Source organism: Pelodiscus sinensis, chromosome 4, assembly GCF_052426305.1.
Source record: "Pelodiscus sinensis isolate ZL-2025 chromosome 4, ASM5242630v1, whole genome shotgun sequence".
NCBI classification, from domain to species: Eukaryota; Metazoa; Chordata; order Testudines; family Trionychidae; genus Pelodiscus; species Pelodiscus sinensis.
Window position 1 is genome coordinate 13,919,834 of NC_143055.1, and position 24,298 is coordinate 13,944,131.

Here is a 24,298-nt window from a genome sequence, read left to right on the forward strand (position 1 = left end):
GTGCTAGAGCAACAAATAAGCCTGGGCTGATAATATCTCAGCTCTTCTTAGTCTGTCAGTGAAATTGGAGTTTTTTTATTTTTGGGGGAATTACTCTGCTAGGTGATTTTTAGGGGTTTTTTTCTCCTGGTTTAAAAATATGCTAGCCCATATAAGGAAGGAACCATTTGAAACACATTAAAATAGCTAGTGACAAATTGTTTAAATTGTCATTTTAAATTTCATGTACCTACTTAAAGGACTTCTGTAGATTGAGCTATAGGGAATGTTTTTCATACTACATTTTATGTACCCCAGAAACCAAGTCCTGTGCAATTAATGCAGTCAGGATTTGTATCCTAGCACTAAATGTAAGGGGTGAGGGACAACCAAGCAGCAAGCATTGTTCAGGAAACGTCAGTGGCACTATTCTGATGATGATTACCAAGCAGTCTGATTTTGATTTATACCCTCTATACAAAAAAGTCATAGCTTTTAATAAGTTAGCATCTGGATTACAGCCAGTGTATTTATAGACACATTTGTGTATATTACAGGCTACATATTGATGTTAATTGTGTATAATATAATTGTGCTGAATCATGCTGCAGTAGCTCACCTCATATTTTCTGTTACTGCTGCTTTTATTTTTAAGGCACTTGTAACACAACCATTTAAAAAAAACCACCCCACTTTACTTCAGGCCCCAAAATAGAATTCTAAGTCTTTGCAAGTATCAGAGGGGTAGCCGTGTTAGTCTGAATCTGCAAAAGTGGCGAGGAGTCCTGTGGCACCTTATAGACTAACTGACATGTAGGAGCATAAGCTTTTGTGGGTAAAGACCTACTTCGTCAGATGCAAGTCTTTGCAGATGATAAACTGCTTTTGCCAGATTCTCTTCAAACAAGAAAAGCTGTTTTGCAAATAAATTTAATGAAATTTGCCTTCTTTATTAAAGACAACAATAAAAATAAATGTCAAATGCGAGCAGCCTTTTTAGATGTAAAAGGCTATGAACTGTAGTAGGTTCATTTTTCAAGTGCTTAGTTCTACACTCTGTGTTAATTTTTGACATTATTTCCTAGCATCCGTGCTTAAGTGACAGTGCACTTAAGTTGGGCTCTCTGCAAGTGTACATGTCCCACCTGCAAGCTGGTAATTGCAGGGCAAGGACAGAAAGAGGCCACATACATATTGTGCTTTCTGGGGAAAATCTTCTCTGCTGGTCTACCTTAAATTTCAGCCTTGAGAGAGCTTCATTTGAGCAAATAAACTTGACAAGTTTAATGAACCACATTGCTGCTCATGATTAAATGCTTCAGAGTGGTATTCTGAAGTCTTTGAGTCTAACAATGTGTATGTTGTGGATACTTTTGCTTTGGAATAACTAAAACTCAAAGACTAACTTCAAACTGATGCTATGCTTCCCAATTAAAATTTGTAGTTCTTATTCTTAAACATTTAAGCTCCATCTGCACTGCTGCTTTCTACTAAAGCTCAAAAATCTGCATTTGTGAATTTCAGAATGTGATTTTAGAGGCATCGCTACTGTGTGTTTTCTGTTAGTATTTCTATAAAGGGACTTTTAAGAGCTTTAACAAAAAGCTAACAGTCTAACTAAAAGACTCCTTATAATAGGCTAAGGCACTCTAAATACAGAACTATGAGTGGTATGTTTTCCTGTATATTACTGCATGCTTTTACTAATAGATTTGCTGTGTTGACTGTTAATTAATATTTCCAAACCTTCCTCTTTCTGTTGCAGAGATAACTGAATTGGGTGAGTTAATGCAACTTTTTCTGCTCTTATGAATGTTACTTCTCTATTCTTTCTGTATGTGTTGTGTGTTACTTTACAATTAGGCAGTATCAACTGAGTGCTGAGTTGCTGCATTTATAAAATATATTCAAATATATTAGTGTTTAGGTTTGCTTTGAGATTTCCCATTTAGTTTCTGTGTGCAGTCTGGTTCTTGTCTCTGCTTGTAGTTCATATATTTAAAATAGTTTTGCTGCTCAGGTAATAGTTACTGTAAAAATTAACTACAGAGGTTAAATTCCTTTCATGAATATTAGCATGCCACTAGGATACTTCTGTGCTGGTCACAGATGATTAGGAACACAGAACTGTGAACCAAAAACTTGTGTCCTGCCATTGACTTGCTGGGTAATGTTGGGTAAACCATTTGGATCGAAATTTTCCAGTGCTCACTAATTGTAGGTTCCTCAATTTTCCTATGCCCATGTTGAACCTTACTTTGTAGAGCTGCTGAGGGCCACTGGTACCCTTTGCAATTTGTAGATACGCAGACCCTCTGAAAATCAAGCCCTTGAGGTCAATTTCCCCTCCAGTGCCCACTGGAATGGATGGGCTTAGCAGTGCATGCCTGGCAGGTCAACAAACTTGGCTATTTTGGACCAGTATTGGGGGAGAACCTTCCAGAAGAGAAAGGATAGTCACAGGAAATGCTCTGCTGGCTATTACTACATTTAAAATGCCGAGCCACAGCAGTCCCCACTCACGCTGGTCTGGGACCTCCCCTTGCTTCGGCTCTATAGCTTAAATGTAGGAGCCAGGCTGCCTGTGTACTTAGCTCATACTACATTTAAACTGCAGAGCCGAAGTGGGGGTAGCTCCCGGACCGGTGTGAGCCAGGACAGAGCACTTTCCATTATCAACTGATCGTGTAGTTGAAACAAATTGTATCAACTACACAATTAGCAAATAACCTGCCTCTTAATATCCTTAAACCCCATATCTCCCCTGCAGACTGCAAGGTGCTGAAGTTCAAGCATGCCTGCTGATCTTGGTTGGGGCAACCTGTGTCCAGGGGATGTGGTGATGACTTTGTGTGGTATAGCCTGAGTATAGTGTTTCAGCCTTTCCCATGGTGAAGGATCCTCTGGCCACACACATACATTCTTTTCCCCCATGTAGCAGGTTGAGGGAATGGGTTTGAGAGAGAGCTCTGTGTAGCACACCTTGTACAAACCTGGTCGTGAGTGCCAAAGGTGACACGGTCTGCATCCCAAACCAAAGGCTGCAGCCTTCTGACCAGATGCAGATGTAGTTTTGATGTTTTCCACTATTTGATCAACCAGACTCCTAGCTTATGGACTCTGGTAACGGATGCTGGATATAAACCCTCAGAGGAACTTGTATAACTTGTTCTGCTTTCACTTGCTGTCACTACCTCTCTCTTCTCAGGACTAAGCTTCAGCAAACCCAATTTCACCCAGACTTTGAATCTGCTTTCTCTCCTGGGGTGCTGTATGGCTTTATTAGCACAGTCATCGCTGCATTGAGCTTTAAAAACCAGTAAAAAGGCAGTTCTTGAGCTGTGAGAAACTTAGTTCTAAATCAACCTACTAATGGGAGTGAAGTTGGAGGGGAAGACAGAGAAAAATCAACAGGCTGGCATGGTGGCGATTGAGGGGGAAATATTGTGACAGGAGCATTTTGGTAGCTCCTTGTATTTAGGAAAATATAGTGTACCTTGTTAGTTTGTAGATATTGTCCAGAAAGGCTTGGATGGGTGTCAAGGCAGGGAGAGAGTTATTAAGGTGCCAAGATCCGTGGCTAAAAGGTACTAGTTGAGTATTAAATATTTCCAGCTTGTGACGTGAGGATGATCAAATTTTGTGTGTGCTTGTGCTGGGTAGGGCAGGAGCTGTTGTGTGTCTGTGCAACTGTTTCTACAGTGATTTATTTCTAATAAAGCTCATTCTCTCTAGCTGGACAGCTGTCTACAGATGACTTAAATTCTCTCATTGCTCATGCTCATCGTCGTATTGACCAGCTAAACAGGGAACTGGCAGATCAGAGAGTGAGAGAACAGCAGCACATTGAGGCAGCCCTGGAAAAGCAAAAACTGGAAGATAAGAAAGCACTTGAGACAGCAGTGGCCAAAGCACTTGAGCACCGCAAAAGCGAGATCCAGGTTGAACAGGACAAAAAGGTACAGTAAGTCTAGGGTAATTGGTCCTCCCTTGTTGCTCTTTTCCAGCATGTTCTCTGCCTCCAGTGGAATTCACCAGTGAAGCATGACATCTTCCAGACTGCAAACGTATAGTGTGGCAGCTGATTAGAAAACAATATAGCTTTGGACATTGAGTCTTGATTCAAATGTGTGTGCAGATTAGACTGTCAGGTAAAACTTTCAAAAGCCCCTGAGTCATTTAAGTAATTTTGAAAATGTTCCATGTTGATGCATACTCAACCACAGCTTTTACATACATGTATCGAGTATTTGTATGCATATGTGGCCAACCATGAAACCTTGCATGTGGGCACTTCTGAAAAGTAGCTGTACTGGAGTCAACTGCAAAACTTCTATTAAATTCAGTAGGACCAAGATTTCACCCCAAGTTCTGGTTGTCCAAAGCTTCATTTGAACTAAGATCTTCCTAGTTAAGAACTCCCCCTCCCCCATTTGTTGTTTGAAGAAAACAGTGGAAAGCCTATTTATTCAATTAACTAAAAGTAACTAGTGGCCAGGGCTAGCTTGAATGAACAGTTCATTAACAGAAAGCTCAGTACCAGAAAGAAGCTTGTTGACTTCTCATATGACTCGTTATTGCAAAAAACATTCAGGGATCATTTGGGAAATGTATAGCCCAACTCCTGAAATATGTTTACTGTGTCAAGTTAATAAGCAGATAATGTGACATAGTGTGTATAGCTTGAAAGAAAATTCTGGAGTTAGCAGAGGAAAAAAAGTAGAAGTGTTTTAATTTGAGATCCCATTGGGTAAATTTTAGAATTTATGTATGTTTTTATTTCAGCAATTTCTTTTTCATGCATGTTAATAATGTAAAGCATGCATTGTTAACTAGCTAGGAAGTGTAATCACTGGTTACTAGCACATCATGCTTGCTATCAGGTGATAGCACACTTGGAAGGTAAAGGCTTATATATCTAATGCCTATTTATGTACAGATGGAAGAAGTCCGAGAAGTAATGGAGACTGAAATGAGGACCCAGCTCCGCAGGCAAGCAGCTGCTCACACTGATCACTTAAGAGATGTTCTGAAGATCCAAGAACAGGAGCTCAAGCTGGAGTTTCAGCAGGTGAGGGAGGGGAGATCTGCAATGAACTACACAGGGACTGCATGGCATGCTATCTGGTTTACTGTGGTAACCTTGTGGGATACACATCATGTAAAGGTCCCACTGGACAGAAGTTTTACAAATGCATTCTTCATACTTTTAATGCAGGCTATAGAAGGAAGCCAATTATACTGAAAGGGAATGGAATATACAAAATACTTGGTCAGATTCTATTCCTTTTCATTTTTTAGTGGAGGAGAGGATTTGCTGATACTAAACAGCAAGGCTGTGTCTACATTGGCATCCCTTTCCGGAAAAGGGATGCTAATGAGACACTTCGGAATTGCAAATCCGCGGGGGATTTAAATATCCCCCACGGCATTTGCATTTACATGGCTGCCGCTTTTTTCCGGCTCGGGGATTTTGCCGGAGAAAAGCACCAGTGTAGACGCGATTCTCTGGAAAATAAGCCCTTTTCCGGAAGATCCCTTATTCCTACTATTCCTTTATTCAAAAGGGCTTATTTTCCGGAGAATCGCGTCTACACTGGCGCTTTTCTCCGGCAAAAACCCTGAGCTGGAAAAAAGTGGCAGCCATGTAAATGCAAATGCCGCGGGGGATATTTAAATCTCCCGCGGATTTGCAATTCCGAAGTGTCTCATTAGCATCCCTTTTCCGGAAAGGGATGTCAATGTAAACACAGCCCAAGTGCAATAGAGTGTCTGATTACCAGGGCCATGTTGCATTTACTAAAACGTACATTGTCTTTGGAACGCATACAGTAAATTGATCTGTGGTATTGCGTTATCAAGGGTATCATTTTGATTTCTACATGAAGTATTTGTTTTCTTGTTTACACTGGTAATAGAGCTTGTCTGAGAAACTCAGTGATCAGGAAATGCAATTCAAACGTCTTACTCAGGAACAACTTGACAACTTTACTTTGGATATCAACACAGCTTATGCCCGGCTGAAAGGAATTGAGCAGGCAATGGAGAGTAAGTACTGGAAAGGGGGCAGAAACATTTTGTAATGACTGATGTACCAGAGCACAATCCAGAGTAGTGGGGGACTGCATCACTATTATCGTGCTAATTTAGGTGCCTTTCAGTACCTTGCTATCACCTGGGCTTCTCACAGCCTTTCTAGCATGCTGACCACATTCCCTCTGTGAGTGTAACTTCAGCCTGCCAGCTTCACCCTGGTTTCACCAGTTTGACTGGGTAACTCCCACACACCCTCACTCTTGGATCAGATCTTCCTTCAGAAATGTTTGTCTTTTTACTGTCCTGCCCTTTCCTGGACAGTGCAGTTATAGTAAGTCTCTTATTCTTTTAATGCAGTAATGTGCCATCTTCTCTTAAACGAGTTACCTGGGCACTCCCACTTCCACACTGGATTGGCTAAACCAGTAAAAGAAATGTAAGTGACACACAACCCAGAAACGTTTACCAGGAAAAAAAGTTAACACTTACTAGTATGTACTTAATCTGGATCACAGAGCAAACTTTCTCACCACACTCTCCAGCTTACTGACCAGACTTTCAGATCCCTTCTTCAGTCTCCAACTGCTGTTTCCTTTTCTCAAATGCAGAGTAGGAGGATTCTCTTCTGGTGTTTGTCTCTCCTCTTGAAAAACCTTTTCAGCTGATATCCAGGAATCAGTCTATGTGGAAGGCTATTCCCTGCTGGAGTTTTATTTTTCACCTGTTTTTAATTTAATTTAATTCAAACAGAATATAACCCTCTGCTAAAGCATACTTATGGAGCAGTAGCTCTCCTGTTTTTGAAGTGGCTTGCTTTATCAAGACATCTCAAAAATGGTGTTAGGTTTTGTACACCTCACTTCAGCACTTAGACTCAGTATTATCCTGAACTGCTGTCCCACATCGCTGAAGACAGATTGTGCTATCTTAACTGATTCATGTTGCTTGTTAACTTACTCATGAGGGTGCTGATCTTTACCTCAATGTGACAATTACACTGTGTGTGTCAGTCTAAAGTCGTCTTTCTGCATTTATTCTGCAGGTCACGCAGTTGCTGAAGAAGAAGCTAGAAAGGCACATCAGCTGTGGCTTTCAGTTGAGGCTTTAAAATATAGCATGAAGACTGCATCTGGAGACAGTCCCACTGAACCACTGGAATGCGCAGTTGAAACCATCAAAGCCAGCTGTTCTAACAATGCATTTACTGAAGCTTTAGTAGCAGCTCTCCCCCAAGAATCTCTGACCCGGGGAGTCTATAGTGAAGAGGCACTCAGGGCACGTTTCTATGGAGTCCAAAAACTCGCAAAAAGAGTGGCCATGATCGATGAGACCAGGAACAGCTTGTATCAATACTTGCTCTCTTACCTCCAGTCGCTTCTCCTCTTTTCTCCTCAGCAACTGAAACCACCCACTGAGTTCAGCCCTGATGATCTGGACACATTTAAATTACTGTCCTATGCTTCATACTGCATTGAACATGGAGATCTGGAGCTAGCAGCTAAGTTTGTCAACCAGCTGAAAGGGGAGTCTAGAAGAGTGGCACAGGACTGGCTGACTGAAGCGCGAATGACCCTAGAAACAAAACAAATAGTGGATATCCTGACTGCATATGCCAGTGCAGTGGGATTAGGAACAACTCAAGTGGATTGATCTAGGCTAGGGCTTACACTTTTGGAAGCAGTCTAATGCAGAATTGTTCAAGTGCTGGGAAGAAATCAAATGATTGTAAAGGGTTTGGAAATAAGGACTTTGGAAGGGGTAGAAATGTTATGTCACAAACCACAGGTACCCGTCCTGTTTCCTTGCACTGAGCTGAATCTCACCACCTGTTGTATTTATATTGTTTTCAGTCATCATGACAGCAAACTTCAGCTGCTTTCTCTGCAACTTGTATAACAATTTTGTTTCCAAGTTGTACTGATTGGGCTTGTGACCCAGCCACAATAATGTTTGTAACCAACCCTTACTGATTTGCCACTTGGTGCCGTTGAATAAAACAAGGTATAAAACCCATGTGTCGTCTTCTATTCAATTCTCTTGCTTAAATACCAAATAGAAAGCTTTCTATTTGTTATCTCATATATACATGGATACCAGAGCAATCACTGATTCTCTGGTATTAGTAGCCTGAAGCTGATCATGGCAAATGGCTGTTAGTATATATTATTTTCAGCATGTAGTAATGACAATTTATATCACCACTAGCTGTCTCCTTTTAACCTATTTAGTATCCCTGCCCATGCTGTTCCTTGCAGTTATATTTTAAATACCTGAGTAGCACCAAGAGATCTACATAATCTAGAATGTCTTTGTGCTTGTGCAATTCAAAACCATTGCATTCTCACCTCCAAGGAAATACTTTCATTTAGTATTCAAATACTACATTTGTAGTTTGGACAAAGTTTCCAGACATGTGCACAACACGCTGAGTGACAAATGGCTTAATCAGAAAATGTCTTAAACTATTTTGGTTAGAACTCATGCTTCTATATAATGATACAAAATTCAGATCAAACTTAGACATGCAGACTTCCAAGAAAATTCTGCTAGGTCTTTTGAAAGCCCTGAACATGCAGAACAACAGGGAGTATCACAGAATACCAGAACTAGAAGGGACCTCGAGATGGCAGAAACAAGCACTGTCTAGATCATCCCTGATAGATGTCTGACCAACCTGTTCTTAAATATCTCCAGTGATGGAGATTCCACAACCTCCCTAGGCAATTTTATTCCAGTGTTTAACAACCCTGAACCTTGGGAAGTTTTTCCTGATGTTCAATCTAAACCTCTATTGCTGCAATTTAAGCCCATTGCTTCTTGTCTGATCATCAGAGGCCAAAGAACAATTTTTCCCCCTCCTCCTTGTAACACCCTTTTAGATATTTGAACTATCCTGTCTCCTCTGTCTTCTAAACTAAACAAGACCAATTCTTCCCTCATGGGTTATGTTTTCTAGACCTTTAATCATTTTTGTTGCTCTCCTCTGGACCATCTCCACTTTCTCCATCTTTTTTGAAATGTAGTGCCCAGAATTGGACACAGTACTCCAACTGAGGCTTAATCAGCACAGAGTAGAGCAGAAGAATGGCTTCTTGTGTCTAGCTCATACCACTCCTGTTTAATGCATCACAATCATGTTTGCTTTTTTTTTTTGCTAGTGTCTCACTGACTGTCAGCTTGTGGTTCACTACGACCCTAAATCCCTTTCTGCAGTACTTCCCATTCTGTATGTATGAAATGGATTGTTCCTTTCTAAGTGGGGTACTTTGCATTTGTCCTTATTAAACTTCATCCTATTTACCTCAGACCATTTCTCCAGTTTGTCCAGATCATTTTGAATTATGACTATCCTCCAAAGCACTTGCAACCCCTCCCAGCTTCCTATCATCTGCAGATTTAGTAAGTGCACTCTCTGCCATCTAAATAATTGAAGATATTGAACAGAACTGGTCCCAAAGCAGACCTGTGGAATCCCCACTTGTTATGCCCTTGTAGCATTACTCTAAACTGTTAACAGTTCAGAGAGTTATCCAACCAGTTATGCACTCACCTTATGGTAGCCCCATCTAGGTTGCATTTCCCTAGTTTATTGATAAAGTCATGTGAGACCATGACAAATGCCTTTAAAGCCTTAGGTATAGCAAGTCCACGGTTTCTCCCTTATCCACAAGGCGCTTGATAGCCTATCAAAGCTATCAGATTGGCTTGACAGGATTTCTTCTTTACAAATCTATGCTGGCTGCTCCCTATCACCTTAACTTCCAGATGTTTGCAGATGGATTCCTCAATTACTTGCGCCATTATCTTCCCTGGCACAGAAGTTAAACATGTTCTGTATGTTCAGGGCTCTTTTCATAGAACTGGAAGAGACCACAGAAGGTCATCAAGTCCAGCCCCCTGCTCTAGGCAGGACCAATTCCAACTAAACCTTTTGTGGTAAAGGAACTTTGCATTTTCACTTTTGAAGCCCAGGCTAGAATATCAGCTCACTTCAATTGCCTAGAACCAATTACATACAATCAGTATTTCAAAGTGTCCAGTCAAACTACATACATTTATTTACAAAACATACAGGTGCACACAGCTTACTACAATTCAGTTCCAACATCGAAGACAGTGAAGGAGACCTGTTCAAGCCTTCATTTACCCGTATTCAGTAGGAACTTGTTTCAATCAGTTTTCCTTTATACCTGTTTACTATGATGATCTTTGTCTCGTGATTTAAAGTCAGAGCCAAGCAGTGGGATATTACTTAGAACAGGTAGCTACAGCCCTATTACATTTTTTACCCCACCATAAAACTTCACCAACAAAACTTCCTATTCACTGTCATTTTCAAAAGTTGTGGCTTTAGTAGGACTCCCATATAGGAAAATGTTCCACTGCCTGCTCTAGTTCAGCTTCATATAAACCTAGTTAGCAGTACCTAAACAAAACAGCTGCAATCCAAGATAGCACTGCAAGCACACATGGATGAAAGATGTAGCAGCCAGTTATTCTCTCTATTGGCTGATTAGGTTTCTCCCTTGCACCAATTTTTGCTTATGTTAGCTGTACAGATGGCACTGGGGATAAGGGAAGAGAGAACAGAGTTGCCCTCACTTTGCTTAGTCTAAGGTTGTGAGACACATGGCAGGAGCCTGTTCCTGTAGCTGTCAGCCATTTTTCCTCTTATATCCATTACTTGTAATTTATATTGTTGAGGCTATTCAAACGGTCATGTAGGTGCATTCTTCCTTATTTCCTCTAAGCAGTCACAGCTTGCTGCCCTCAAACCCCTTTCTCATTGCTGCTAAGAATTAAGTGTGTGCTCCTGAGCATATAGTCATACTAGAGTGGTAGATGGGGAAATGAGGATTAATGAGACCTTAAGGCTCTTCAAACTACCCAAGTGAATCATCTTTCTCACCTCTAAGAAGCCAAATTAAAAGACCAAGAAAAGCTGCTGCTTCCCTCAGCAGAACCTGGAAGGTTAAACTGCCCTTTGGGGTATGGTGTGGTAGGGAAAACAATCCTAGAAATAGTTAGAAGGAACCAATCCAGTCTCACAGACAGCACTGCCCATGCACGCTGGAGTGAAGTAGCATTTTTATAATTGACATCCCTGTACATTTTAAGGTAGGAAGCACAGCCTCAGCCTGCAGAGGAGAGGGAATCTCAAGCTCACAGTTCAGCAGCTGTTGCAACTCTGACCCCCAAAGCCCATTCCTGAATCCAAGAGAGGAGAGGATCCATAATCAAGCCTCCAGGGGAGTCTCCACAGATCAGCTCCGCTCCTTTATGCTGTGGAGTATCTCAGCACTGAGTAATACAGTGAGGTGGAGGGAATGTTTCATGTAAAAGTGAAACACCGTAGTTAAGGCTATGTTACACACAAACAAAATCAACAGAAAACAGGTAATTGTCTCAGTAAGGCTTTTAGAGATGTGATCTGGTCCAGAACAGCAGGTCTCCTTTCAACTCTCCGGACATGAGTAGGAGGGGAGCAATTAGAGATGGTGAAAGCTCTTTCCTGCTAACCGGTTTGAGGATGGTGGTAGGAACAAGGTATCACCACAAGCAGAACACTTTAAGCCTCATATGTCTAGTGTCGTTTAGTCTAATGTGTCCACGGGTTGGAGAGATGTGACATCACTAGTGCAGTTTTCTAAAGCAGCCCAAACAGGCAGTACTAGTGAGAAACTGCTCCCGTTCTTTGTTTTGGAGAGAAACGGGTCTTCTAGTCACTGTCGCTGTCACTGCTGTCACTGCACTGGGGCTCAGCAGCTTCCAGAGCCTTCCTGGGGAGAAACAGTGCAATTAACAGTCAGATTGTTGAACACCAGTTATGACAGTCACAGAGAAGACAGTTCAATGCACAGAATACTAGTTCCACATTAAGCTTCTATCTATCTGTACTCCTCCCTGCAAGATCACTTCCTTCCAGAGGGAAACCAAGGAGATCACCCATTCTAAAGACTCATTTGTAGTGGAACCAAGCTGGAATAGGAGCCAGGCTAGATTGGGCCTCAAGGAATAATCTCAGTGCTACAATGCACCTTTTAGAGTAAGCTTTACTTTTCTTTAGGGTCTTAAGGGTTTAGCTGATCTCTAGGTGTTCCAATTGTTAGGGTTGTTTTTTTTTAAATACAAGTCTCAGGTCTACACTATAGGGAAAAGTCACTCTTAAGCTATGCAATGTGAATCATGGCAGTAGCGCAACAAGTCAACATAGCTTAGGTGTACTTATCCCAGTGTCCAGAGTATGCTGGGTTGACTCCCCTTACTCATTCTTGTTCAGGTAGAGTACTAGTTGATGTCCGAGCGATAAGCAGTGGATTTAGCAGGTCTTCACTAGAGCTGCTAAATCAACCCCTGTGGATCAGTCTCTGCAGCACAGATCTTGGCTATAGTGGAGACAAGCCCTTACTCTCTTAGAAGTGAGACATCTGAAAACAACCACTGTCAATGCAGACACTAGAAAGTCCACTGAGAGCATGATCTACTTGGTAACAGCTATGGTTCACTCAGCTGAGAGGAGAAAGCATGTATTCTTAGAAGTGGCTTAGATGCCCAAACTTGACATCATCTGGGGGTTTGATTTTTAGAGAGTGGATGCTTAGCATTACTTTATACATTAGTTCCTTTTAAAGAGGGGCATATGGACACTCAAAAATCAGTAGTCACTTGAAAACTAATCCCACTTTTTTGGTTTATTCTGACTAGATAAGAACAGCCAGAGTTTCAGAGAGTTATTTTATGCAAGATGCAAACTAAAAATCCCTCAAGGCACATATTTGAAGCCATCAGGGCCCAAAGTGCCAGCAAATGCAGCTTCAGTCCAGTTCTCTGTCCAGTTTCCTAAGATTTTGAGGATCCATCTTTCAGTGACAGGGAAAAGGAGTGGTTTTGCTGTTTTTAAATGAATTTTTGCTACAAGTACACACTATAGCACGTTAGTAACTGAGCACCTTTTTTCACAAGTGGTAGGAGGAGAGCCTGGGATTAATATTGAGTTATTCTGCAAGCGAGGAGGAGTGGAGAGATGGCAACAGCAAAGCTCTGTGTGGTGTTCTGAAAGCCTATTCTCTCTTCAGCCCTTCACAGAGAGAGACAGAGACTTTCCTAGTCACTGCTGATAGTGGGTATGGAACAACAAATACATAAAACAATCCATCTTACTTCTGCTCTTCGGACAGTTCAAACTCCTCTCTGACCCTTCTTGCCAGCTTTGCAGTTGTTGGTAGACTGTAGGCAGCAGCCAACTTCACTAGCTCAACTGCCTGATCTGGACTGTTGCTTTGTTTAGTGCAGGTCAAGAACTCGTTCACCACCTTGTCACTGCAAGCGAGAAGCGAAGAGTGAATGGTCTGCAGAGCTATGCCGCGGCTGGGAAGGAACTGCAGTTCAACCCAACACTTGTAAAAATGCCCATTAACTGAGGAAAAGACGACAATGTGGGGAGCCCCTCCTCTCCCACCCCATGCCAGGCAGCACCTCTCTGTGGTTGCAAGGCATTATTTTGAGCCCAGTTTAGAGATTGTTCTTGCAGCCAGCCCCTCTCTCATTTATTGGCTGACAAAGGGTTGAAGTTTCCCACCTGAACAATAAGTTTAACCCTCTAAACTGACAGGCAGAGCTGCAGCCTCTTGTACGGAGCTGATTGAAAGAGGAAAGGGGTCAGAGAAATATGTGTGTGTGTCTGCCTTCCCCAACAGGCTCTGCATGTGAAGGAAGAAGGAGGGGACCCCTGGACAAGCTGTCTCCAGCTCTGCTACTTCTGTGAAGCTGCCAGCGCGGCACAGCCTCACATTTTAGGTGACTAGCCAGGCTCCCTCCCCTACGGCTACAGGTTCCACATGGTGCGGAGGGAGAAGAGGAGCTGGGCAGAAGCATCTGCTAGAGATGAGTAGGAAAGGAGGGGAGTTTGGGAGGGTGGGGGGGCGATGGAGCTGGACCACTTAAACCAAAAGAGCCTTTTTTGGTTCTGCTGGATGCTCCCTTCACCCACATTCACAGCTCATGGCCTCTGAGGACTAGTAGCCATCGTGAAAACTTTCCCCTCCCACCTCTCAGCAGAGATTCCTGCTGGGACCTGGACTTAGCACATCAGCTTAGAGGATTCCACTAGTGCAAGTGCTTTGGGATATGCCTATTCAGGTGTGTGGGGGAAGTTAGCATGCAACAGCTCCTCCCAATGCAAACCCAATTCCCACTCCAAAGGCCTCTAGGCAGGCTGGCTGTAGCTGCCAGAAGTGCTGGTTGGCTAGGACACCAGAGCCAGCATGGACACTCCCTGCGGTAAGTGCTAGCGCACACAGTTTTTTGATACACAAATCAGTTTTAAACCCATTATTTCTCTTAGGAGTTAACATTTCTACTGTAAAACGAAGCTTCTTTGTAGAATGTCTCAAAAGATACCTATAAACCCCTCCCCCAACCACAGGTCAATTTGTCTTCTACTGAACATTTACCAACTGTCAAGTGATCAGTTCAGCAGCTAGTGTGATTTGGTGGGTGGGATCTGAAGAACTCCAGAAGCCAAAAGACAGACCTACAACATTCTACCCTCCAGCTGAATGCAAAGTATGCTAAAAGTTTAAGACCATCAATCTGACCTAAGAATGGCCATATTGGATCAGACCGAAGGTCCATCTCGCCCAGTATCCTGCCTTCTAACAGTGTCAAATGCTAAGTGCTTCAGAGGCAATGAACAGACAATCAAGTGATCCATGCCATCAGCCATTCCCAGCTTCTGGCAGACAAAGGCTAGGGACACTTTGGAGCACACAGGGTGACGTTGGTTGGAAGAATCTTAGAAGAGCTGGTCTCGGTTTCTAGTGGAGGAGTTAACCTAGCACCACATTGAGCTGCTGGGCCTGTTTGGCAACACACTCTGAGCTACTGGGCCCATTCAATTATTTTATTACCCCATATTTCAGGAGTCTGATGCAAGAGGGGAAAAAAGCCGAAACATCCCACAGCTCTAAAACCCACCTCTGCCCCACTGATCATGTTCTGGGTTAGAAAGAGCTCTCAGCATAGGTGCTATAGAGTGAATGAAAACTCCCATGCTCATCCGGGAGGCCAACACCCAAATCAAAACTACTGAGCTGTTCACACTCTTAGGAGGTGAAGGTGTGAAAATCAGACTCTAGACGGGTACTGTCACCTGCAAACACAATGCAAGACCTTACCCAAAGTATTGTATAAGATTTGCCACCTGAAATTGGACACTAAATTAACTCACCTGGGGATTCTATTGCTTTTTTTGAAAAGCTCCAGCATGTTCCTGTGTGAAGGAGAAAAAACCCTGAGGTTATAATATCCAAATCATTCTAAGATAAATATCTGCTTGGAACACCAGCAAAATGTCCTTAATCAGACCCACCTTCACTGTACTTTGGAACAGACACTTCCCTATGTTCCTCTCCCCCACCAATATATGGAAAATACTCATTAAGTAGTGTCTTTGGTATACACATTTCAAATATTCAATGATGTTATCTGTAAACTAAAATGTGTGACTAATTTAAGGCTGCCTTAGTCTTCAAATTTTAAGAAATTATCACATCATGCATATGTGCTGAATGTAGACCTTAACAAAAAACACACCCTTTAAAAATCCAAACAGATGTAAACATGCAACTTTCCAGAAAGTCACCCATCTGTTGGTCCGTTCCCAAACATATTGATCCAAGTGAATCAATGGAAGATTTTACTTTAGTGGGAGTTGGATCAGACCCCAAAATTGGGGACTAGACTTTTGAAGCAATAATATTATTTTGAATTAAAGCCCATATTATGGTAAAGTGTTACCTTCGTTGTAGTCTCAAAACAAGTTTTATAAATAAAATGCTCAGACTCTAGTTCTTTTGGTGCATTTACAAGACATCTAGTAGCAGAAAGCCATCTGCCTGCAAGGGAGTATTATATTTCCTATGATGGCTACCGTATTTACTGCTCATCTTGTCCAGAGCTAGACTGTAACCATGAATCAGACAACACCAAAGAAAAGACTAACTTCAAGTAAAAAAATAAAAATTTAGCAGCTTTTTCATTTACAATAGAGTCTAAAAGCACCTGCACATTGCAGTTTCCCAGTCCATGATTAAAATGGGAACTGGAGACATCAAAAGAATGTGAGCAGGACAAGAATTCACAGCAGTCACACACTTACCAGGCTTCCTGGGTTCTTCCTACCCTTGAGAACAGTATGGCCACATTACCAAGAGTACTCGCTGTCCACCCTAATGGGACCTGGTTCCTTTCTCGAGTTTCAAAAACAGATTTGACATCTGCAGCACAGTCGGCAAATGACATCTGAGTCTGTGAAGAGATCACTCGATTAGCACCGAATGAACTGAAACTTGTGGGGCATCTTGTACACGAGTTATTTGTCTACCATGCGTTCAGCATCAGGTAAGGCATCTCTTTTGTAGAAAGACAGTTCCACCAGAATGTTCTCCACTGGACAATTTTTAAGCACTGCTGCAGCTGTAATTCATTGTACACCAAGGCAAGAAAGGGGGATAGTACCAGGTGATGTTCAGAAAGCTGCAGGAAGCTGCTTAACATTAAACACTGGGCCTAGACAAGTCATGAGAATCTACATTTGCAATTTTTTAATGGAGATTTTCAGATAGCACAAATGGCAATTATGTATCTCATTCTTTTTGAATGCCAGTCAGAGTGATGGAGCTAAATGTCATCTGTTCTCCCCCCCCCCTCCAGTGAAAACAGTTTCTTTCAGTAAGTCATCTGTATTCCTTGATCATACCATTTTTGAGACATCTTGGGTCAAGTTTATTCCTGGTTTAACTGCACTGAAGTCAATGGAGTTACACCAACAGGGTGGAATTTAGCTCCTCATCTCTACCAATTCAAAGGTGACAAACCCAACACAGCCCAAATTGAGGCCAATTTAATTCTAGAAGAGAGAGATCTATTCTTTGCACACGGTCAGATTTTGAGCCTGACTCCCTCCCGATTTAGAAGAGAATGCCCTGCCACTAACTCATTTTTGTAAAGGGCTCACTCGATATTGGAAATTACTCCCCATTCCCACCCTGGTTCACAACAAGCATTTTGTGGTGAATCTATACAGTGAATGGAAATCTAGGATTACCGTCTACAGGCACGTTTTAGATTGCGCTTAGTGTTAACTCCCCCATCCCCAACACACACACATGCCTTCTGATGGACTGTAAAGTCAGGGTGACACTTTCACTTCACTGATTACTTCACGAGCCTCACCTCCTGAGGGTGCATTTCCCTGGCCATCAGAGCCAACACCTCCTCCAACAGTTCAAGTCTGTTGCTAAGCCCAAGCTGTTTGATATCTGATTGAAGCAAGAGAGTTGTTAGCAATGAGGCCATCTCTGGAGCCTTCCTACATGTTAAAGCCCACATTCCCTCCCCAGGAGCAAGCAGGAGAATTCATATAGTACACCTAACGACCAGCTCAGATATAGGCACCATTCTCATGTAAATGTTCTCACTTCTCCTACCACATGCAGGACAAAAACATTTACATTCAGCTCCCATAATGCAGCTGAGGTCCGTACCCCTGCGCCAATCATCATTGCTGATTTGAAGGGAGAGCTATGTATTTTCCCTTTCAATGAACAATTCCACTAACTGTGCAACCTCTGCTATCTACGATCCCCTTACCCACCATACGAAGATGTCCTGCTCTTGACATGTGAGGACTACCATGGCTGTGAGCTTGTATTTGAACAAAACATCACAGCATCATCATATTGTCCTGCCACAGTTTGTGGCTCTCACCATGGAGGCGTTTACATGGCTCTCCAAATACTAGTATGCTGCCTTACAACTCACCTGAATGAAGGGGTATGGGGCAAGCCTTAGGTTACCACAGGCAACCAAGAAACCACACTACCACTAACCTTTCCAAATCTGAGGGACCATTTCCAAATGGTTGGCCGTGTCCAATGCTTGAAGGAAAGCCCACATTGCTCGAGCATCTGGGTAGAAGTGCTGATGAACAGAGACTACAATTTAGTCTGATAGGGTTGCCTTGCTTTTCCAGATTTACATCTTAAGTACAAATGCTGCCCAGATACATGGAAAGACCATCTTACCGAAGGGACTAGTTCTTTATACCACTTCAATATGACATCCAGTTGTTCCATCATACACAACAGAGTAAAGAACTTTGCACTGCAGAAAAGGGGAAAATGCAGGCTATCAGACCTCAGTAGTAATTATACTGGCTGAAGCAGACAGACACAGGAGCTGTACATAGCAATGCTCAGATTTGAGCGAAGTAACATTTCCATAACTAGCATGAAATTGGCCATTAACACAATTAGCTTTGAAAGAAGAATGTTTTTGGCAGGTCTGACTCTAAGAACCCCCAATGTCATGTAGCCAAGGGTTCACTGTTCTGTAACAGCAACTCCTATCGAGCATGACATATTCACTCCATCCAAGACACTGCTTCCATAGTATTTACCCAGAAAGGATCAGGAGGTGTGTAACAGAAGCTTATGTTGTACTGAACCTCCTAATCATTGTGAGACTACAAGTGTCCTTGACTGAAATTAAGCTAATACAAAGCAAGACCCATTTACATGAAAAGTCAACAGGACAACAGGATGACTGATTGTACAGGAGAGAGAAGAGGAGGTGAACTCAACAGAATCTGAACCTCAGAGAGGCACCTGGCTCTGTGGACAAAGACAGTGGACTTGGGGGGTTTAAGAAGGTGGCACTGGAACTCCTCTTTATCCTGCCCTTAAAGGCATAAATCAGGCAGTATGGTTACATTCATAAAAACAGGATCTCAACCAACTTCGGTTGAAATGCTTCACAAAAGACTTAAATGAGATGAGACCCCTCTAAACCAAAGATTGTTTGCAGTGTTTTTGTAGCTGTGCTGGTCCCAGGATCAAAGAGACCAGGTGGGTGAGGTAATATCTTTTATTGCACCAACTTCTGTTGGTGAAAGGGACAAGCATTCAAGATCCATAATGCTCTTCTTCAGGTCTTTACACAAGAATTGTTGCCTGTCAAGTGTCAGTCTCTAGAAAGCATGTTACAGTTTTGCTTTCTTTGTAACATGTTGTTTTAAGTACCTACCCCCTGTCACTGTCTTAGCTTTTCTAATCTATTTATATTTGATTTCACTATGACCAGATTACAAGTGCAGTGTTGTTATACTGGAGCTGATACTCAGCTGAATCAAACAAGCTGAACTATTTATACCATTCCTTTGGATGTAGCAAACCTGAAAATTTCTGTGACTTGTCTGGTGATACAAGCTGGACACTAGAGAGGAATATGTGGAACTCCTTGCCAGAGGATGCAGTGAAGGCTAGAACTTTAACAGGGTTAAAAAAAAAGCTAGATAGATTCATGGAGGTTAGGTCCATCAATGGCTATTAGCTGGGATGGGTAGGAATGGTAGGCCTAGCCTCTGTTTCTCTGGAGGTGGGTGACCAGGGAGGGATCACATGAGTACTACCTGTTGTATTCCGTTCTTCTGGGGTATCTGGTATTGGCCACTGTCGGCAGACATGATACTGGACTAGATGGACCTTTGGTCTGACCCAGTATGACCGTTCTTATGTTCTTAATGCTCTGCTACAGGGCTCGGGCACTGGGAAAAGTTAGAACTGACAGAGTTCTGAAGAAAGTGCCTGAGTTGCTGAAAAGCTGGTGATGTATTTTAAGGAAAGCCTTAACTTTCATTTAGGCTGTGAGGACTGTGGGGGAGCAGAGCAGAAACACTCTCCAGAGTCCAATGCCTGGCCAGGAGTCCTGCAGGGAGCAGCAGCCTCAGCGGAGACGGCTGCAAGAGATGGAACCAAGCCCCAGTGATGGACTGGGAAGCCTTCTGAGCCTAAAGGGAGGAGTATATGGATGCTGAATCCTGTTATAAATTGAAAGAGCTAATGGATCCCAGGGAACACAGTGATGCTAGAAGGTCTGATGACTGTTATTTTATGGTAACAAACTACATACAGAAGGGGAATGGTACAGTGACGATCACCACGTGGGCTGGGTTGATCACAGACCAAAAGTAAATAGAGTGGCCAGGTCAGACATAAGACTGAGCTGAACCCCTGCAACACCAAGGGTATGTCTACACTGCCACCCTAGTTCGAACTACGGTTGCTAATGTAGGCATTCAAACTTGCAAATGAAGCCTGGGATTTAAATATCCCGGGCTTCATTCGCATGTTCCCAGGCGGGCGCCATTTTTAAATGCCCTCCTTGCAGGAGGAATAACAGTACAGGCAGTCCCCGGGTTACGTACAAGATAGGGACTATAGGTTTGTTCTTAAGTTGAATTTGTATGTGTAAGTCGGAACTGGCTCCAGATTCAGCTGCTGCCACTGAAACTGACCAGGGACTGACTACAGGAAGCCGGAGGCAGAGTTGCTCTGCCCCCAGCTTCCTGGAATCACCCTGATCAGTTTCAACAGCTGCTGAATCTGGAGCCTGGGACAGAACAGCTGGGGCACTGCCTGGTAGGTTCCCACAGGACCAACCCAGCAGCACCCCAGCTGCTCTACCCGAGGCGTCCCGCAACAACAGCCTGGTCTGCTGGGGGGGGTGGCGCACTAGCTGCATACAGAAGGGGAATGGTACAGTGACCATCACCACGTGGGCTGGGTTGATCACAGACCAAAAGTAAACAGAGTGGCCAGGTCAGACATAAGACTGAGCTGAACCCCTGCAACACCAAGGGTATGCAACACTAGCTGCGCCCCCTCCCCCCCAGCAGACCAGGGAGACCCAAGCAAAGCCGCACAGGCGGAGGGACCCCGCTGCCCGTGTGGCTTTGCTCCTTTGCCCCAGAGCAAAGCCACACAGGTGGCAGGATACCGCCTGTGCGGCTTTGCTCCTGTCTCCCTGGTCTGCTGGGGGGGTCCAGCAAAGCCGCTGGACCCCCCCCCCAGCAGACCAGGGGGACAGGAGCAAAGCCGCCCAGGCGGCGGGGGTCCCGCCGCCCGGGCGGCTTTGCTCCCAGGCAAACGACATAAGTCGGATCTGCGTAAGTCGGGGACTGCCTGTAGTTCGAATTAGGAGCTTTAATTCGAACTACCTAGTCCGTGCCACGTGTAGCTGCGGGCAGGTAGCTCGAACTACGGGCATTTAAAAATGGCGCCCACCCGGGAACATGCAAATGAAGCCTGGGATATTTAAATCCCAGGCTTCATTTGCAAGTTCGAATACCTACATTAGCCATCTTAGTTTGAACTCGGGTGGCAGTATAGACATACCCCAAGAGACTTTAAGCTTCTTCTATTCTGGCCAAGAAAATGTGCTGTGTAAAAAACAGAACTAAGTGTCCTATAATGCAAGTGGGGCCATCAACACACTGAATCGGATGGCCTTTCAAAATTATGTATTCTACACATTTAGTCTGCCTGCAGTTATGAATCTTAAACAGCTTCTTGTATAAAGAGCTTTTATTTTACTGTTAGGAGAGCCACAAGTGAGTTATCCCTACTCCTCCGAAGGACAGACTTAAAGTTGTCCATATGGTGGCAAGTGTTCAACAAAGTCTCCTTCTGCATAAAGAATAGTTCAGTTTTCAACTGCAGGTGTATTGCAAATTGTTTTATGTCTAATAAAACAAGGACAGAACTGCACCAAACTTACCAATAGAGAGATAGATGCTGTGCATCTCCTATCAGTTTCCAATTGTCGCCTGTCTCCATTACTTTATGCAATCTGTACGCAAGCTCAACATCTTTAAGATTGAGGCACTGCAATAAACAAATGCACATTTAAATTGCTCAGACATAACACTTCTATTATGTCCTTCTATGCATGGCAGCAGAGCTATTTACAGAATCAATCATCTGACAGTGAAAGGAAAGTTGAAAGACAAGATGTGAAGAAGCAATTCGGTGGAGTTGATGGGTTAACAGTTTCCTTGGGCTAAGACAAAGAATCACTCTGGCTGGCTTCACTTAAGGGCAAGTTAGAGCAGGGGTTTTCAAACTCTGGGTTGTGGCTTTTAAGGGCAAGAGACACTTTGCTTACCTGCATCTCTGCAGATATGGATGATGGCAGTTCCCATCAGCCATGGATCTCTCCCAGCCAATGGGAGCTGCGGGAAGAGGTGTGGACTGGGACACAACTTCTTGCAGTTCCTATTGGCTGGGAACAGGGATCAGTGGCTAACAGGAGCTATGATCATCAGTACCTGGGGAGGCACACGTAAGCAAAGCATATCGCAGCCCTCAATTGGCTTTCCCTTAAGCTGCAACCGAGTTTGAAAACCTTGAGTTAAGACTAGAGGATGTTTTGAACAGCATTGAAGTTATCAGAAAACATACGGTGGGGCAGAGAAACACCATCCCCACTCCCTCCAAAAATGTATCCCTTTATCTATGCTGCATGGTGAAAGCTGCTTGGATTGTGGCCCAGAGGCAGATGGGTTACTGATTCAGTGGCTGACAAGAGAAGAGGAGCATTTCGGAATGGGAGGTACAAATGAAGCAGTGAAAGATTACTCGGGGGAGCCAAGGTTGGTAGAACTGAATGAGCAAGGAAGGCAAATAGTTAGAACTAGTCTGTGCAGTAGATTTGGAATACCCAGAGGCAACTCTACAGGAAGGCAGTGAAACTAAGGAACTAGTCTGAAGTGTTAAATACAAGCAATGGATACTTACCATTCGCATTGCACTGACGAAGAAATTGGCTGAAAGGGGAAAAAGAGTCCATTAATGTCTAGGAGCTTCAGGGGGTAGCCGAGTTAGTCTGTTACAGAAAAACACAGCAAGCGAATGGTCTGGTAGCACTTTATAGTCTAACAAAACATGTAGATGGTATCATGAGCTTTTGTGGGCACAGCTCACTTCAGATGTGGGCTGTGCCCACGAAAGCTCATACCACCACCTACATGTTTTGTTAGACTATAAAGTGTTACCAGACCATTAATGTCTCGTTATGAGAAATACTAACCAACTCTGTAACATGGCCTCACATGAGACAGAAGAGATTTTTCCAGTTATACAGAGACTTCATAGGTAAGTTTGAGGAAATAGCTTGTACTCCCTCGGTATTACACTTTTAGACTCAGACTAGAGATCTGTTCAGAGGAAATTTGCGAGAAAGGTCTCTGCAGAAGGCCCCATTTTCAGGAGTAGGGCCACTTTGTGAAATCTACATTCATGTTTGCTTCAGGACAGTTTTCAGAGACAGGCCTGTAAGAGTCATCTGTTTCCCATTTCCAGATCTCTAGCAGAGGCTGTAAGAACACATATAGGCTGCCTTTCTTCCCTTTCCCTGCGGTGCACGAGAACACGTACAACAGCTGCCTCGGCCCCCTTTGCCTACATCCTTATCCACGTTTCACCACTACTTTACTCCTAAAGTAGCAAGGAAACACTTCCCTTCCACCTTTTGATAAATAGGGAAGCCCCCAGAGAGGAGAAAACCATTCCATCCGGGAATATGGAGAAGAGCAACAGCAGTGCAGTCCATCTGTGCATGGGCTGAAGAAGTCTTCCTGGCAATTTTTAAAAACAAGTTTAATGTAAGAGCGTGTGCAGCTTGTTCCCTAAATTCAGGTAGTGACTGAATGTGGACAGAAATATGGATGAAAAAATCTAAGAAGCAACTTTGGGAGTTGTATTGGGCTCATTGTGGCAAGGCAATAAAGAGCAAAGATCCTTTTTTTGAATAGAGAAGTACCACCCTGCTATTAAAATATTTAGAACATCCACCAAATCTCTGCCTTATAAACTAAAAATCCTTTGGGATACAAAGTCAAGATCTTGTAGAGACCATTTTAATGTGGTGCGTGGTTTACAAGTAACACACACTGCGACAAACTCAAAAGGGGCAAGAAAGTGAAAGTGTGAAGTTCAGAGGAATGGTCACAAATCTCCAAAAGTAAGCTGAGAAATAGTATGCACTGAAGATGTGTCGTGTTTTAATTTAAGCGGCTCAGACTAGGCACAAATTTCATGCAAATATTCTCAGCTGCCTGACAACATGCAGGGCAGAGAAACATTTACATTCAGCTCCCATGATTCAGCTGAGGTCCGTACCCCTGCGCCAATCATCATCGCCTTATTCAAAAGTGACATTTCTTTTGTGACTCCAAAGGAACTTTAAGAGCAGTGTGGAAGAACCAGCAAAGTGCTAGCTGTGTTCAGCTAAATGGGTTTTTCTTTCAGTAATCACTACTAGCATTTCATTCAGCCTCCATACCATGTCTCACATGAATAAGTTCCCAAGGTACAGAGCTGCTGTGAAACAGCAGTGCAGGAAGCGGGAAGGGGTGAGTAACCAGTAGAAAGGCCAAAATTAT

General features: G+C 43.2%; 2 protein-coding genes and 2 non-coding genes across 8 annotated transcripts in view; 1 reads left to right on the top strand and 3 right to left on the bottom strand.

Annotated features, from left to right (window-relative positions):
• Positions 1-8,028, top strand: part of IMMT (inner membrane mitochondrial protein) — a 37,765-nt gene extending 29,737 nt beyond the window's left edge. For 2 of the 3 annotated variants that reach the window (XM_089777759.1, XM_089777758.1), the window contains exons 11-15: positions 1,745-1,759; positions 3,715-3,938; positions 4,919-5,050; positions 5,898-6,027; positions 7,058-8,028. In XM_089777759.1, coding sequence (XP_089633885.1) covers positions 1,745-1,759; positions 3,715-3,938; positions 4,919-5,050; positions 5,898-6,027; positions 7,058-7,665 — 1,109 coding nt within the window. In that variant the 3' untranslated portion in view covers positions 7,666-8,028. The remainder of the gene's footprint in view (positions 1-1,744; positions 1,760-3,714; positions 3,939-4,918; positions 5,051-5,897; positions 6,028-7,057) is intronic. The other variant, XM_089777760.1, reaches the window with a different exon arrangement.
• Positions 8,029-10,050: 2,022 nt separating this feature from the next.
• Positions 10,051-24,298, bottom strand: part of PTCD3 (pentatricopeptide repeat domain 3) — a 32,497-nt gene continuing 18,249 nt past the window's right edge. For all 3 annotated transcript variants that reach the window (XM_089777761.1, XM_089777763.1, XM_089777762.1), the window contains 9 exons: positions 22,653-22,681; positions 21,634-21,740; positions 18,102-18,180; positions 17,907-17,997; positions 17,251-17,336; positions 16,175-16,323; positions 15,245-15,286; positions 13,177-13,335; positions 10,051-11,795 (listed from right to left, as the gene is read on the bottom strand). In XM_089777761.1, coding sequence (XP_089633887.1) covers positions 11,735-11,795; positions 13,177-13,335; positions 15,245-15,286; positions 16,175-16,323; positions 17,251-17,336; positions 17,907-17,997; positions 18,102-18,180; positions 21,634-21,740; positions 22,653-22,681 — 803 coding nt within the window. In that variant the 3' untranslated portion in view covers positions 10,051-11,734. The remainder of the gene's footprint in view (positions 11,796-13,176; positions 13,336-15,244; positions 15,287-16,174; positions 16,324-17,250; positions 17,337-17,906; positions 17,998-18,101; positions 18,181-21,633; positions 21,741-22,652; positions 22,682-24,298) is intronic.
• Positions 17,454-17,585, bottom strand: LOC112546204 (small nucleolar RNA SNORD94). Its single transcript, XR_003089845.1, has one exon. It is a non-coding gene; the product is annotated as a small nucleolar RNA SNORD94 (small nucleolar RNA).
• On the bottom strand, positions 23,927-24,059 carry LOC112546205 (small nucleolar RNA SNORD94). The gene has a single exon (XR_003089847.1). It is a non-coding gene; the product is annotated as a small nucleolar RNA SNORD94 (small nucleolar RNA).